The 16,013-nt window shown below is 39.6% G+C and overlaps 1 protein-coding gene across 5 annotated transcripts in view; it reads left to right on the top strand.

Annotated features, from left to right (window-relative positions):
* Nucleotides 1-16,013, top strand: part of LOC117268534 (cytosolic phospholipase A2 gamma-like) — a 75,375-nt gene that overhangs the window by 45,223 nt on the left and 14,139 nt on the right. For all 5 annotated transcript variants that reach the window (XM_033645076.2, XM_078161357.1, XM_033645075.2 and 2 more), the window contains one exon: nt 5,071-5,225. In XM_033645076.2, coding sequence (XP_033500967.1) covers nt 5,071-5,225 — 155 coding nt within the window. The remainder of the gene's footprint in view (nt 1-5,070; nt 5,226-16,013) is intronic.

The following is a 16,013-nucleotide window of genomic DNA, read 5'->3' as shown; positions in this document are numbered from 1 at the left end:
ACCCTGTTTGACTGCCCTAGCACAGCTAGTTCACCGACGTCCAGTCCAGGTTTGTAACATTATGCTAGCAGCCAACACGTGGAGTTAATAACCATTAGCTATTTTGCGACCCAATTTACTAAATAGGGTTTCAGATTTGGGATTTTATTTGTGTATTTTTCAGATAGTTCTAAATACATGAATATAACCATAATTAGGCTATAGCCTTGGCTGGGTGCGTGGGATTTCCCCCCCCCCGGTCTATATATCCATAGTGAATTATATTACATCACCATATAAAATACCTAGAATACCTAACATACCTAGAATACCTCATATTTTTTACTTATAGGCTAGATTTGTTTATATATGCTACAGTGATTTGTTTTCCACAGAGCTCTACGGTGCAAGCATTTTATTGCATTTGCGACTAAAAATAGTTTTGTGCAAGTAAAAAATCATTCAGGAGCATGCTGTGCGAGTACTGATTTCAACCAGCAGCAGGAGAATCCTGTTGGTTGTGGGTTGAACGGGGGTCACAGACACAGACAGGAATATGTATTCCTGTCAAATACGGTGACCATAGTGCTCCGCGGCGCAAGATAACGGCTTACCGGCGACGGAGAAGCCTGGCTCCAGGTCCAATATTTTCCTCTTTGTTGGTGTCATGACTGTCCAGAAGTACCTGAACAGCCGAGCCGTGGCGGCACACAGGTATGTGACGTGTCAGAGGGGAAACGAGCCATTCACATTACTCTTTGTGGCAGGTAATGGTCCACAAACCTCAGCGCACTTTAGGGACTGTTCTTTACTTGTCAGGGGAGGAGGGTGGCTGGTTGATTTTTATTTTATTTATTTATTTTATTTTGATCCCCCCTATGTTAATCACTTATTGATGCTGTTTTTGAAGTATGAATAAGTCAATAAGTAATTTATTCCGTTGAAATATCATTGATGTATTATAGAAAAGTGATTTATCTTTTTATAAATGACAAAAGGCACATCTGCCTAATTTTTGTTGTGGTATTGTGATACTACTCAGAACCGTGATACTTTCACTGGTATCGTACCATGGGTCCCAATTTTGGTACCGTGACAACACTATTATTTTATGTATTTTACATTTCAAGTTGTAAAAAGTAAAATGTTTTGTTAAAAAACTATTTTGTTGCATAATGAGAATTGAGAAAATAAAGCAATATATGTTCTTAATTTGTTTTTTTTTCTTCCTCAAAAAGTATCGATAAGAGTATCATTACAATACCGGATTGATAAGCAGTATCGATAAGAGTAGTAGTACCGTTAAAATCTAATTAAAAAAAACGATACCCATCCCTACTTGTCATGCTGCATACTACATGTGCTAGAATTACTGAGTACTATGTGTGTTTACAGTACGTTACAATATGTATTTAACAGTCATAATCACAAAAGTAGCAACAGTATTATCAGTAATAAAGGCTAGTAGTATGTGGGAGATGGAAAACACTGATATATAATGTGTACATGCTGTTTCAAATGAAGATTCTGCTGCTGTTATCTCTCCTTTAAAGATTGTAACCACACACACACACACACACACACACACACACACACACACAGGCTTGTGTCTGTCAGAGTGAAGCTATTGATATGCTAATTAATGACTGCATGTAGTTAGGTGAGAGCCCAAGCAGTTCAAGATGGCTTTAAAATTTCTGAAACTAGTCCTTCCTCTTCCCAAACCATGGTTCCGATCATCAATCTAAAGATATCACCAGAGAGATACACTTGTTCCGAATGCAGACATATAAAGCCTTCATGTTTGTGGAGTCAAAAAAGCAATCTTAGTCGCAAGTTTACAATGTCTAGCTCACAGCTGACACATTTGCTCATGTTACTTTCAGAGGCACTAGGTCATTTCCTGTAAGATTAAGGTCAGTGGTGTCAATGAATGATTTGTAGGTCTCGAGGAGACAAAGAAGCCAGTTTTGGTTTGATCTTTCTACATCATTCCTACAGGGCGCAACAGCCATTTTAGTCTAGGTCTAGGTGGTGCAAAAATTGTCAAGAGGTTTTGTGACATGTCACCTTTAAAAGGGCATAAAATCCAAACCGTTCGAGTAATGACAAAGTTGTTCAAAGTAATTATTTAGCAGGGCTTGGTCTGTCATGTGCATGTTTAAAGTCGATACGATAAACGGTGTAGGAGGAAATATTTTTTTAGTAAGAGAACTTTTGAAAAATGACATCTTATTTTGAAAGGACAAATAGCTCTCTTCCTGTTGCAGCGCATGATTTGTAAGTCTTCATGAGACGAACAAGCCAGTTTTGGTTTTGTCTTTCTACAACATTCATACTGAAGTATAAAATAGATCAAAATATATACGGTGCGCACTGTTTCAATATCTCTTTGCTTAGTGTCACCTTAATTTGCCTGATGCGGCTGGATCTGTGCGTTTTGTCGATAAGAAGACTGTTAAGAGTGGGTCAGCTCAATCTTACAACTCCTTCTTCTGGGAAACGTCGCCAATATAAGTATACTTGAGTAAAGCCTTAACATGCAAATACATTGAATTTGATGATTAGCCGGGAATGAGTCTGCCTAGCTAGTTAGCTAGCTAGCTTCTGTGGTAAAAAAAAAATATGCAGGCACTGATCAAAATAATTCTGCTAGCTAAACCAGAAGACAGTCTGGAACATACATGAGCTGAAGTCAGTTGAATGATTGAACAGTGTATGTTCTAGAGATTTCAGCTTGGTAATTTGTGCTAAGTAGGACTATAGCTGAATTAAGGGAATGGTTATAGCAAAGTTGCCTAGTTCAATACTGTGCCGCCGGTATCAAACAGGCTTGAGAGCTAATAGCTGGCATGTAAATGTAGATGTGTTATTACTAATTTCAAAGCAAGTTTCAGTATAAGAAGCATAGTAGGCCCACTGAAATATTGTAAGTAAATACATTTTTAATGATCATTATCATTACTGTTATTATGTTGGAAATAAACCATCTTTTTGCACCCTTTATCTCACTCTGTCTGCATAATTTGACCATGACTTTGACCTAAATGCATTTTCTTGAATTCTGGTGATTTAAAAAGTATCATTAACTGAATGGGCACCCTAAATTTAGTTGGAAATGACACCTTAAATGTTTTTCTACTGTGTTTGGTTCCAAAGTTAAGCATATTTGAATATTATTGGTGGCCATCTTGAATTTGACCTCTCCCGGGCCTCAGAGGTCAAATCTGACTTTTTTCATGCTTTTTTCAAAAAGTGCACAATTTATCTGCTAATCTGCTGTACTAACAGTGTTTTAGATGTTGTTGACATTTGGCTTTCACTTTGCTTGGGAGAGTCTTGCATTTGTAGCTGCAACGATGAGCTGTGTTTACTGACTGCTTTTCCAAAGTGTTCCTGAGCCCATGTAGTAATATCCTTTACACAGTCATATTGGTTTTTTAATGCAGTGCAGTCTGAGAGTTCGAAGGTCACAGACATTCAATATTGGTTTTCAGCCTTGTCCCTTACATGCAGAAATTTCTCTCGATTCTCTGAATCCTTCGATGATATGATGGTTTGCAGATGGTGAAAGTCTTTATTGTGGATTGAGAACTGTTGGACTATTTGCCCACAAAATTGTGTTTTTTGATCATTCTACAACTCAACCAGTCTTCTGTTAGCCCTGTACCAGCTATTTTGAAATATGTTGCAGGCATCAAATTCAGAATGAGGAAGAAACATTTTTAGCAGTTTTAACACCAAATATCTTCTCTTTGCATTGTATTTAATTGATATGGGTTAAACAGATTTGTAAATAATTGCATTGTGTCTTTAATTTACGTTTTACACAGCATTCCAACGTTTCTGGAATAGTGGTTGTATTAAATGAAGAGAAATACTGTCATTAGTCTGTTAAATAGAAAATTATGAAGAGTAATATAAAAGCGACATCAATCTTCTCATCTAACTCTATGCAGGAAAGACAACAAGAATATTTTCTATGGGTCAAATCTCAACATGTATTTAAAAGGATCTGGAAGGATTTCAATTGACTACAATTAACACATTTTAGAACCCACAGATAACATAAGTCTAACTGTGCATTCACACCAAAACATTCAAAATCGCCAGCGGTCGCTCAGGTCGCTGGCATCGCGCTGCCTGGCAGCTCTGGCAGGGCTTGCAGAAGGCTGCCAAGAGGCGGTGCTTTCAAGCTGCGCTGCAGAAGATCTCTTTCTTTCTTTCATTCACTGTCCCGCCTTGAAAATATTCACAGTCTGCAACTGGGTGCTGCTCGCTGCTGCTGCGGCGGCATCGCTGCTCATTTGCATAAAGTTCAGCTTCTCTCAACTTCAGCTTGACGCTCAGGTCGCTGGCATCGCGGTCGCTCGCTGCAGCCGGCGCCAGTGACGCTCTTCGTCGCGAGTGTTCATTGAAAATGAATGGCTACTGGCTGCTTATGACGCTCATGAATCTTTTGGTGGGAATGCACAGTTAGGAGTGGATAAAGAGCTTAAACATATTACTTTTATTTTTTTCACGTGGAAACAAACATTACTGTAATTAGTGCTAATGTTGCTCCATACTGTATGTGTAAAAGCTATTCAATAATGGCTTGTGGTGGCCAAGCAGGAATACTTTTGCAAGAACACATCAGTAGGGTTAAAATAACCTGTGTCAAGACGGTCTAATCCCAGCTCATGTTCCCTATTAGTGGGTGAACAATCCAGTGCTTGGTGAATTTTACTTCACAATGATAGGCTGAGCCGACATTGAAGGATCAAAAAACGATGTCCCTATGAACTCTTGGCAGCCACAAGCCAGTAATGCCTCTATTATGCTTGTCTTACTGACAACTCTGTCTGCTTTTTACAATATTGTCTTTTGTGTTTGGTGAGCCTAACACAAATTTCCACTCATGGTGGACAATAAAGATATATTCTGTTCTATTCTAATTTAATCTCAAATGACCTTTAAGGGAGGTATATGGACATAGTTGCACATGAAAAAGACACCTATGCCCAGAAATTGGCAAATATGCAGAAAATGATAAGTACGTAAGTCACTAAGTAAGTGTATAAATAGGTTCTTAATTCTGTTGTTGGGCAGATTCCATGGTTCCACTTTGCCTCCGCTCTGAAGAAAGATTCCACCTGGTAGACGCTGGGCTGCTGATTAACGTAGCCTATCCTCCATTTCTGGGAGACAAGAGAGACATCGACCTAATCGTTGCACCAGAGTATAGTGCTGGAAACATGTTTGAGGTACTGTAAAGAATGTATGTGTGTGTGTGTGTGTGTGTGTGTGTGTTTCAATCTGCTTGAACCCTGGATTGAAACTAATTGCTGGCAGTATAGTTTTAATACCATATATAGGTCTTTGACTGCAAGCCAATCAGTTCAAAGATATAATGTATGTAACTGGTCCTCAACCTAGGGGTCCTGAAAGCTTCACAGGGGGTCTCAAAGTCCTCTTTATGTAAATATGTGTGAGAAAGCTTAAATGAACATTTACAGTAGGTATATAACTTAGCATTTCATTGATTTATGTGAAGAAATGAAAGAAATGCAAATGTTATTTTATAGGTTTAGATTATTATTCAAGATATAAACTTTTTTTTTTTTAAAAAATGTCACATGATAAGGGCATGGAAAAGTCCTAAACACAACCTGTATTCTCAAAGACTTCACTGTCTTTGAGTAGGCTCATCATGAGAGGTAAAAGTATAGTCTTCCTGGCTGAACTTTCGTGTGATTGTTAAAAATTTAGAAAATATACACAATATAGACAGAGAATTAAATAAAATGTTCCTAAAATGTCAGGAAAACTCATCTCTGATGCAAAATTTACAGGACATTAATGCAAAATTCATCCAAATTGCTCATTTCACACAAACATTCAGCACTTATTGTGTTTACTATTTGTGGTAATTGTACAGCTTGTTCTGTTCTGTCAGTGTTTTGCATTGAATGTACAAAATATCCATAAAATATATCATTTAGGCAGGGGTTGTCAGTTTACTCAATGGTAGAAAAGGTGTCCCTGAAGGAAAAGCATTGGGACCCACTGATGTGAGTAATAGTGAAAAACTACTACTGACCTATAGTTTCAGTCAGTTCAATCAGGAGGGACAGGTGAATGAAATAAGGATAATTGTTTATTACAAGTGTATGTAGTAACAATTAAATAATTATGATTTGACAGACTTTTGTGCTTAGACTCCAGAGGAAGTAAAGTGGGTTTGTTAACGAGGGGCATCTGAGCAGCAGCACGATTAATCCCCAATAGAGTCTAGAAACTGGTTTGTGTGGTTAGTGGTGGGTTAGTGGTGGGTGATGACTAGTGGTGGGTGATGACTCTGAGCCTGGGAGGGTGATGAATCTGTGAAGACCAGGCAATGCTGGAGCGGTGGAGAGTGTGCACAACCGCAGCCTGAAAGAACTACGAGCCGAAAGAGAACCATATTTTAAACGATAGGCAGCAAGGTAGCTAATAGCTAATAGAGGTGTCTCTGTGCTATTGGTCAACTTGTGATCAGCTGATAGAACAGCTTATATCTCAGCTGTCAGACCGAGACAATGACAGTGGGAAATTATGAATGAGCATGCATGTGAAGAGTGAATGGTAGATGGTATAAAGAATAAATTGTTGGCCTACGCATGCAAAAAAAGGGTCAATGTGACTCAATTTTAACAAGAGCTTCCCAGCAAACAATAGTCGTGATTTAAACGTATTGGCTATATTTAGCTCCAATTTAGTCTAGCTACATGTAACCCAAATCTAGCCGATTTAATTTTGAAATTGATTAAATGTAATTTTCGCCATTGCAGATGGCGTGCGGTATGATATTCAATCACAAATGGAGAGTCAACAGTAATTAAAATATGTTTATCTCCATTTTTTTGGACACGGTCTCTACATAGCCGTATAATTGATGACGTCTACACTTTGGCTATGCTTAGATGTCTACCAGATTTTCACTGACAACCCAAATTAAGCCGTGATTTAGCCTAGATGTCAGGTCTTCATGTAGACGGCTATTAGACGTTTTTTAAAGGAAAAAATGCTTGTTGGGTTCATTAATTTTCATCATGGAAGGAAATGTCTTCTACTGGACTTAATGCAACCAAGTCAGTCTATTTTCGATGCTTTCATGCAAACCTCTTTGCTCCAGTCTCCCCACAACCTAGCCCCTTTCTATGAGACTATGTAGCTAAAGTGAAGCAAACTTTCCATTAACATTAACCCCCAGTCAATTTTTGTTCTAAACTTATTGATCACCTGTCCCCTTCATCTGACTTCTGTTTGAAAACATACACTACAAACTGTATACTTCCTTCCTATAGTTCCTTTATTCTATGGTTGGCTCCAACTCTCAATCAATCAATCTATTAATCTATCAATCAAACGATGGCAATGGAATCATACGAGATACAACTCCAGTGAAATGTGATCCCATCAGCTCCTTTAACTTTTGCACTGTAATTTAGTCCTTCTCTTACATTGTTGGCTGCTGTTTCATAATTGTGCATGCTTTCGGATGGTTTTGGTAAACCATAGGCCCTTTTACACTGCCTGTTTGGAGCTGGAATATTGCGCTGTTATGCCTCCTTGCCCTGCTTGGGGACAGAGTGGGCTCACCTCTGAGCTGGGAACGGAGGTCAAAGTCAAAGTATCTTTCTTGTCCCTTTCAGGGAAATTGGTTTGCAGCCAGGAAAATACACAAAACATACAACATACAAAACACTGATGGACAACAACACAACAACAATTTGCCTCACAGGGCTTTACAGCATACGACATCCCTCTGTCCTTATGACCCTCGCAGCGGATAAGGAAAAACTCCCCCAAAAAAACCCTTAAACGAGAAAAAAAAAATGGTAGAAACCTCAGGAAGAACAAGTGAGGAGGGATCCCTCTTCCAGGACAGACAGACGTGCAATAGATGTCGTACAGAACAGATCAGCATAATAAATTAACAGTAATCCGTATGACACAATGAGACAGAGAGAGAGACAGAGAGAGAGATGCAGGTAATAACAGTAGCTTACAACAACATTATTGAAAGTAATAATATTATAGTTATAGTTCTGGCTACTGTGGTACAATATGTTGAAAGTATGTATTAATATCTGGCAGCATACATGTGTGACAATAGTCATATGTGTATAATAACAGTAGAAGTATGACTAATGACTAATGATGGCAGCAGCAGCAGGAGGCATCTGGCAGGACCACGGCAGCAGCACAACCACACACGTCACGCTGTCCAGGCACCGCTGCGATATGAGTTAATCTGAGAGACAGTGGAGCACAAAGGCTCCGGAGAAGAAGCCGAGTTAGTGACATCCAGAATGGCCGAGTTAGCAAGATGCAGTAATAGAATACGAGAGAGAGAGAGAGAGAGAGAGAGAGAGAGAGAGAAGGAGAGAAGGTGCCCGGTGTATTATAGGGGGGTCCTCCGGCAGACTAGGCCTAAGTCAGCCTAACTAGGGGCTGGTACAGGGCAAGCCTGAGCCAGCCCTAACTAGCTTATAAGCTTGTAAGCCTAACTAATAAGCTTTATCAAAGAGGAAAGTCTTAAGTCTAGTCTTAAATGTGGAGACGGTGTCTGCCTCCCGGACCGTAACAGGAAGATGATTCCACAGGAGAGGAGCCTGATAGCTGAAGGCTCTGGCTCCTGATCTACTTTTGGTAACTTTAGGGACCACGAGTAACCCTGCATTCTCAGAGCGCAGTGTTCTGGTGGGATAATATGGCACTATGAGCTCACTAAGATATGACGGAGCTTGACCATTTAGAGCTTTATAAGTTAACAGCAGGATTTTAAATTCAGTTCTGGATTTTACAGGGAGCCAGTGCAGAGAAGCTAAAACAGGAGAAATATGATCTCGTTTCTTAGTTCCTGTTAGTACACGTGCTGCTGCATTCTGAATTAGCTGGAGAGTTTTTAAGGACTTACTAGAGCTACCTGATAATAGAGAGTTACAGTAATCCAGCCTAGAGGTAACAAAAGCGTGGACCAATTTTTCTGCATCTTTTCGGGTCAGGATAGGCCTAATTTTCGCAATATTACGCAGATGAAAAAATGCAGTCTGTGAGGTTTGTTTTAAATGAGAATTAAAAGACAAATCTTGATCAAATATTACTCCAAGGTTTCTTACGGTAGTGCTAGAGGCCAGAGCAATGCCATCTAGAGAAACTATGTCATCAGATAAAGAGTCTCTGAGTTGTTTGAGGCCAAGAACAATAACTTCAGTTTTGTCTGAATTTAACATCAGGAAATTGGTGCTCATCCAAGTTTTTATGTCTTTAAGACAGTTATGGAGTTTAGTTAATTGATTACTTTCTTCTGGCTTCATCGATAAATACAACTGAGTATCATCCACATAACAATGGAAATTTATAGAGTGATTTCTAATGATGTTACCTAAAGGAAGCATATATAGAGTAAATAGGATTGGTCCGAGGACAGAACCTTGCGGAACTCCAAAACAAACTTTGGTACGTAAGGATGATTCATTATGGACGCCAACAAACTGAAAACGATCAGATAAATAAGATTTAAACCAGCTTAGTGCAGAACCTTTTAGGCCAATTAAGTGATCCAGTCTCTGCAGTAGAATTTGATGGTCAATTGTGTCAAACGCCGCACTAAGATCTAATAAAATAAGTACAGAGACAAGTCCTTTGTCTGAAGCAATCAGAAGGTCATTTGTAATTTTAAGTAGTGCTGTCTCAGTGCTATGATGCACTCTAAATCCTGACTGAAATTCCTCAAATAAATTATTATCATGGAGAAAATCACACAGCTGGTCTGCGACTACTTTCTCAAGGATCTTTGACATAAAGGGAAGATTAGATATTGGTCTATAGTTGGCTAACACCTCTGGATCCAGGGTGGGCTTTTTTAGTAGAGGTTTAGTTACAGCTACCTTAAAAGACTGTGGTACATAGCCTGTTAATAAGAATATATTGATCATATCTAATATATGAGTGTTAACTAAAGGAAAGACCTCCTTAGTAGCCTAGTTGGGATGGGGTCTAAGAGACACGTTGATGATTTAGATGAAGAAATCACTGCGGTCAATTCTTGAAGAGAAATTGGGGAGAAACAATCTAAATATATATTAGGTCTTACAGCTGTGTTTGAGGTTAGATAGGTACTATAACATGACATAATGGGCAGATTCTAGGAGGCTTAAAAATAAAAATAAATGAAGATTAATAGGAATATAATCAGCATCAATGTGCAAAGTGCCAATGCAAAGTGCAGATTTCAGCAGCATGAAAAATCTGTGCAAATAGACATAAGCACATGAACAATTTACAGACTATCTGCTATTCAACAATTGAATGGCTGAAGGGACGAAGGAAACCTTAAATCTCTTTGTCCTAAGAGCAGGCACCTTCCACCGACGGCCTGAAGGCAACAATACAAATTCAAAAAGGAGGGGGTGATTTACACACTCCAAAATAGAAGAAGCCTCCCTGACCACTTGCCTACTATATAGGTCAGTAAGCTGGGCTTGACTCCTCCCTGAAACCTTACTGGCCACTTTGATCAGGCTACCAAGCCTGTTTTTAATTGGCCAGAGTCAGGTTTCCATTCCAAGCAACAATGCAGAACAAATAAAAACTGATTCAATAAAACTTCTACAAAAGAGGGTCATCATCTCGGAGGAAACACTAAAAGAAGACATTTTCTTCAGGAAATAAAGCCGTTGCCGGACTTTTTTTGTTGTGGAGGCAACATGACAATCAAAGGACAGATTGTTATCCACAGCTACTCCCAGGTATTTATAGCTGTCCACCAGCTCAATATTTGCACCTTTAATGCTGGTTAGTACTGGGCAATGACTGGACTTCCTGAAACTGATTATCATGTCCTTTTGGACACATTTAGTTGGAGGAAGGATTCATCACACCATGATACAAAATCATTAACCAAAGGCCTGTGATGTTGCTCATCCCCTTCAAGAAGACTCACGATCACCGAGTCATCATCAAATTTAATAATGTGTCTATTAGCATAGTTGCTGTGACAATCATTAGTATACAGTATGAAGAGTAATGGGGAGAGACAGCATCCTTGAGGAGAACCGGTGGAGGAGAGCAGCTGATTTGATAAAGAGCCATTTACCCTCACCTACCCTCAAGCTACGGGTGATCCGAGAATGGCAGATGCTAATGCTAGCAATGGAGACTCAGATGTGGTGGCTAGCTCGAGCCCAATTCTTAACACCATTAGCGCAATGAAAGGAGAATTTGCACTGAGGTTTGACAGCCTGTTTAGTGCTATTGAGGGAATACAGAATGATCTGAAGGCAGTGTCAGTACGTGTTACTGAAGCGGAGGACAGAATTAGCACCAATCAAGACGATGTAGCATCATTGAAAACACAGACCAACACCATGAAAGCGGCTATTGAAGAGCTAGTCTCAAAAGTGGACGACTTGGAAAACCGAGCTCGCCGCTCGAATCTTCGCCTGGTCGGTCTCCCAGAGAAGGTAGAAGGGTCTGATGTGTGTGCCTTTCTGGAAAGGTGGATTCCTGAAGTGCTTGGTGAACATAATTTTCCGCGACCCGTACTGATAGAGAGGGCGCACAGAATCGGCGGAGCCGGCATTAATGATGCCGAGGCAGGGGGCCGCTCTGGTGTGCGTCCCAGAGTTGTAATCATGAAGTTCCTAAACTACACAGACAAATCTCGGGTCATGAAGGCTGCCAGGAGCAAGGGGGGAAATACTCTACGACAACCAGAAAGTCATGTTTTTTCCCGACGTTTCTGCTGATCTGGTCAGACGGAGGAAAGTATTCCACTCGGTGAAGAAAGAGCTGGCTTCCCTCTCCACCCCGACTCTGCGCTATGGGATAATTCATCCGGCTAAACTCCTGGTGACTGATAAGGGGAGACGACACATCTTTGATACCACAGCGGGAGCGAAGGATTTTGTGCATGGATTGAAAAAGAGACAACCTGAGACCTGATTGTATGGCTGGTATGTTTAAGTCACTGAACTATGCTCTCTGATCTCACAGGGAGCCAATTTAAACACTGTTTAAATCGTGCAAAATAGCTGTTTGGTTGCTATAAACGTAGTTTTACTTATATTAATGATATTTCATGCGGGGCTCTGCTACGGTTGTTGGGCATGCTGTTCCTCGCTGCGCTGTGGACGCAGGCGGACCAGTTAGGCTCCATGGTTTGGATGTGTGTACTGTGGGAGGGATGGGTGTATCTCAGTTGGGGATGTACACTCAGTTATGTTCATAGTGTTCTAAGGCATATATTTTTCACTTCATTTCTTTATTATGTTTTGTCTTTAGTTAGTTCAGTCATTTCAAGTTTACTACAGTCAATTTCATTGTCATTACAACATGTCATCTGAACTTCGGTTTACATCTTGGAATGTAAGGGGTTTAAACAAACTTGTCAAGCTAAAAGAGGTTATGAGTAGGATCAAACAGTTAAAAGCTAAAATAGTTTTTATCCAGGAGACGCACTTGACCTCTGAAGATGTAATCAAAGTGAGGAGGAGGTGGCCTGGTCGAATATTCTCGGCTTCTTTCAGTTCACACTCACGTGGAGTAATTACACTGATATACAATTCTGTGCCTTTTCATCTTATTAGTGTGGATGAAGATCGATTAGGCAGATACCTCATTATTCAGCGTGAAATTCTCTCAGTTCGATTAAATCTGGTTAATATATATGGGCCCAATGAAGATAATCCGTCTTTTTTTAGATACCTGTTTTTGTCCTTGGCTACTTTACCTGGCAACTTTATCATAGGTGGGGACTTTAATTGTGCTCTCCAGCCTGGAATGGATAGATCTACTGGAATTGATTCTTCCCATAATCAGACAAGAAAGGAGCTGCTACAGTATATTAAAGAATTTAATTTAATTGACATCTGGAGAGAGAATCATCCTGACCAACTAACTTTCTCTTGTTACTCTAGTACATGTCAGACATTCACCAGAATTGATTACTATTTGGTTTCTGCCTACTTGGTTTCTACAGTCTCACGATCCTGGTATGATAGCATTATAATTTCAGATCGTGCCTCGGTTTCATTTATCCTGAACATGCCCCAATCTTTGAATTACTCCCCAAGATGGCGTCTCCAGGCATTTTGGCTTAGGGATCCAAAATTTATAGAGTTTATTGGAACACAAATTGATTATTATTTTGAAAATAATACAAATCAGACATCAGCTGCTATACGATGGGAGGCCTTTAAGGCCTTTCTGAGGGGCCAGATGATAAGCTTCACAAGCTTTAAACACAAGCAGTGTAGATTGGAGATGGAACAACTGGAAAAAAAGATAAAGGATACTGAAACAAACTACTTTGCAAATCCTTCTCAACACTTATTTTTGGAACTTAATGAGCTAAGAGCTAAATACAATGTTTTATCTACAAATAAGGCAACTAAAAACTTGATGAAACTGAAGCAGTCCTATTATGAACAGGGTGAGAAAGCTAGTAAGCTCCTAGCTTGGCGTATTAAACAGATGGAAACTGAAAGAGCAATAAATACAGTACAAACACATGAAGGCTTGGTAACTAGTGACCCTAAAGAAATTAATAAGACTTTTTCAAGCTTCTATGAAAATTTATACTGTTTGGATTATTCAATCTCAGCTTTTCAAAAACAAAAGGAATTTCTTGATTTATTAGACTTTGTCCCCCTAAAGGAAGACTCTCAGGCTGCTCTAGAGCTTGACCTAGAGGCCAAAGAGGTTTCCTGTACCGACTTTGATCATTTTGTTGATAGCGCCGTAGGCTCGCTGCGAACAACACTTGACTCTGTAGCTCCTCTTAAAAAGAAGTTAAAAAAGCAAAGAAAGTTTGCTCCTTGGTATAACTCTCAAACCTGTAAGTTAAAACAAATATCGCGAAAATTTTAAAGGAATTGGCGATTGACCAAACTGGAAGAATCTCGTTTAATCTGGACAGACAGTCTCAAAACTTATAAGAGGGGCCTCCGCAATGCCAGAGCAAACTATTACTCAGCATTAATAGAAGAAAACAAGAACAACCCCAGGTTTCTTTTCAGCACTGTAGCCAGGCTGACTGAGAGTCAAAGCTCTATTGAGCCTTGTATTCCTTTAGCCCTTAGCAGTAATGATTTTATGAGCTTTTTTAATGACAAAATTCTAACTATTAGAGGCAAAATTCATGACCTCCTGTCCTCAGATAGTACCTATCTAACCTCAAACACAGCTGTAAGACCTAATATATATTTAGATTGCTTCTCCCCAATTTCTCTTCAAGAATTGACAGCAGTGATTTCTTCATCTAAATCATCACCCCATCCCAACTAGGCTACTTAAGGAGGTCTTACCTTTAGTTAACACTCATATATTAGATATGATCAATATATCCTTATTAACAGGCTATGTACCACAGTCTTTTAAGGTAGCTGTAATTAAACCTCTACTAAAAAAGCCCACCCTGGATCCAGAGGTGTTAGCCATATATAGATAGACCAATATCTAATCTTCCCTTTATGTCAAAGATCCTTGAGAAAGTAGTCGCAGACCAGCTGTGTGATTTTCTCCATGATAATAATTTATTTGAGGAATTTCAGTCAGGATTTAGAGTGCATCATAGCACTGAGACAGCACTAGTTAAAATTACAAATGATCTTCTGATTGCTTCAGACAAAGGACTTGTCTCTGTACTTGTTTTATTAGATCTTAGTGCGGCATTTGACACAACTGACCATCAAATTCTACTGCAGAGACTGGATCACTTAATTGGCCTAAAAGGTTCTGCACTAAGCTGGTTTAAATCTTATTTATCTGATCGTTTTCAGTTTGTTGACGTTCATAATGAATCATCCTTATGTACCAAAGTTTGTTTTGGAGTTCCGCAAGGTTCTGTGCTCGGACCAATCCTATTTACTCTATATATGCTTCCTTTAGGTAACATCATTAGAAATCATTCTATAAATTTCCATTGTTATGCGGATGATACTCAGTTGTATTTATCGATGAAGCCAGAAGAAAGTAATCAATTAACCAAACTCCATAACTGTCTTAAAGACATAAAAACTTGGATGAGCACCAATTTCCTGATGTTAAATTCAGACAAAACTGAAGTTATTGTTCTTGGCCCCAAACAACTCAGAGACTCTTTATCTGATGACATAGTTACTCTAGATGGCATTGCTCTGGCCTCTAGCACTACCGTAAGAAACCTCGGAGTAATATTTGATCAAGATTTGTCTTTTAATTCTCATTTAAAACAAACCTCACGGACTGCATTTTTTCATCTGCGTAATATTGTGAAAATTAGGCCTATCCTGACCCGAAAAGATGCAGAAAAATTGGTCCACGCTTTTGTTACCTCTAGGCTGGATTACTGTAACTCTCTATTATCAGGTAGCTCTAGTAAGTCCTTAAAAACTCTTCAGCTAATTCAGAATGCAGCAGCACGTGTACTAACAGGAACTAAGAAACGAGATCATATTTCTCCTGTTTTAGCTTCTCTGCACTGGCTCCCTGTAAAATCCAGAATTGAATTTAAAATCCTACTGTTAACTTATAAAGCTCTAAATGGTCAAGCTCCATCATATCTTAGTGAGCTCATAGTGCCATATTATCCCACCAGAACACTGCGCTCTGAGAACGCAGGGTTACTCGTGGTCCCTAAAGTCTCCAAAAGTAGATTAGGAGCTATAGCCTTCAGCTATCAGGCTCCTCTCCTGTGGAATCATCTTCCTGTTACGGTCTGGGAGGCAGACACCGTCTCCACATTTAAGACTAGACTTAAGACTTTCCTCTTTGATAAAGCTTATTAGTTAGGCTTATAAGCTTATAAGCTAGTTAGGGCTGGCTCAGGCTTGCCCTGTACCAGCCCCTAGTTAGGCTGACTTAGGCCTAGTCTGCCGGAGGACCCCCCTATAATACACTGGGCACCTTCTCTCCTTCTCTCTCTCTCTCTCGTATTCTATTACTGCATCTTGCTAACTCGGCCATTCTGGATGTCACTAACTCGGCTTCTTCTCCGCAGCCTTTGTGCTCCACTGTCTCTCAGA

The sequence above is a fragment of the Epinephelus lanceolatus genome, chromosome 18 (genome assembly GCF_041903045.1).
Source record: "Epinephelus lanceolatus isolate andai-2023 chromosome 18, ASM4190304v1, whole genome shotgun sequence".
NCBI lineage: Eukaryota > Metazoa > Chordata > Actinopteri > Perciformes > Serranidae > Epinephelus > Epinephelus lanceolatus.
This window is presented reverse-complemented; position numbering and strand designations above follow the sequence as displayed.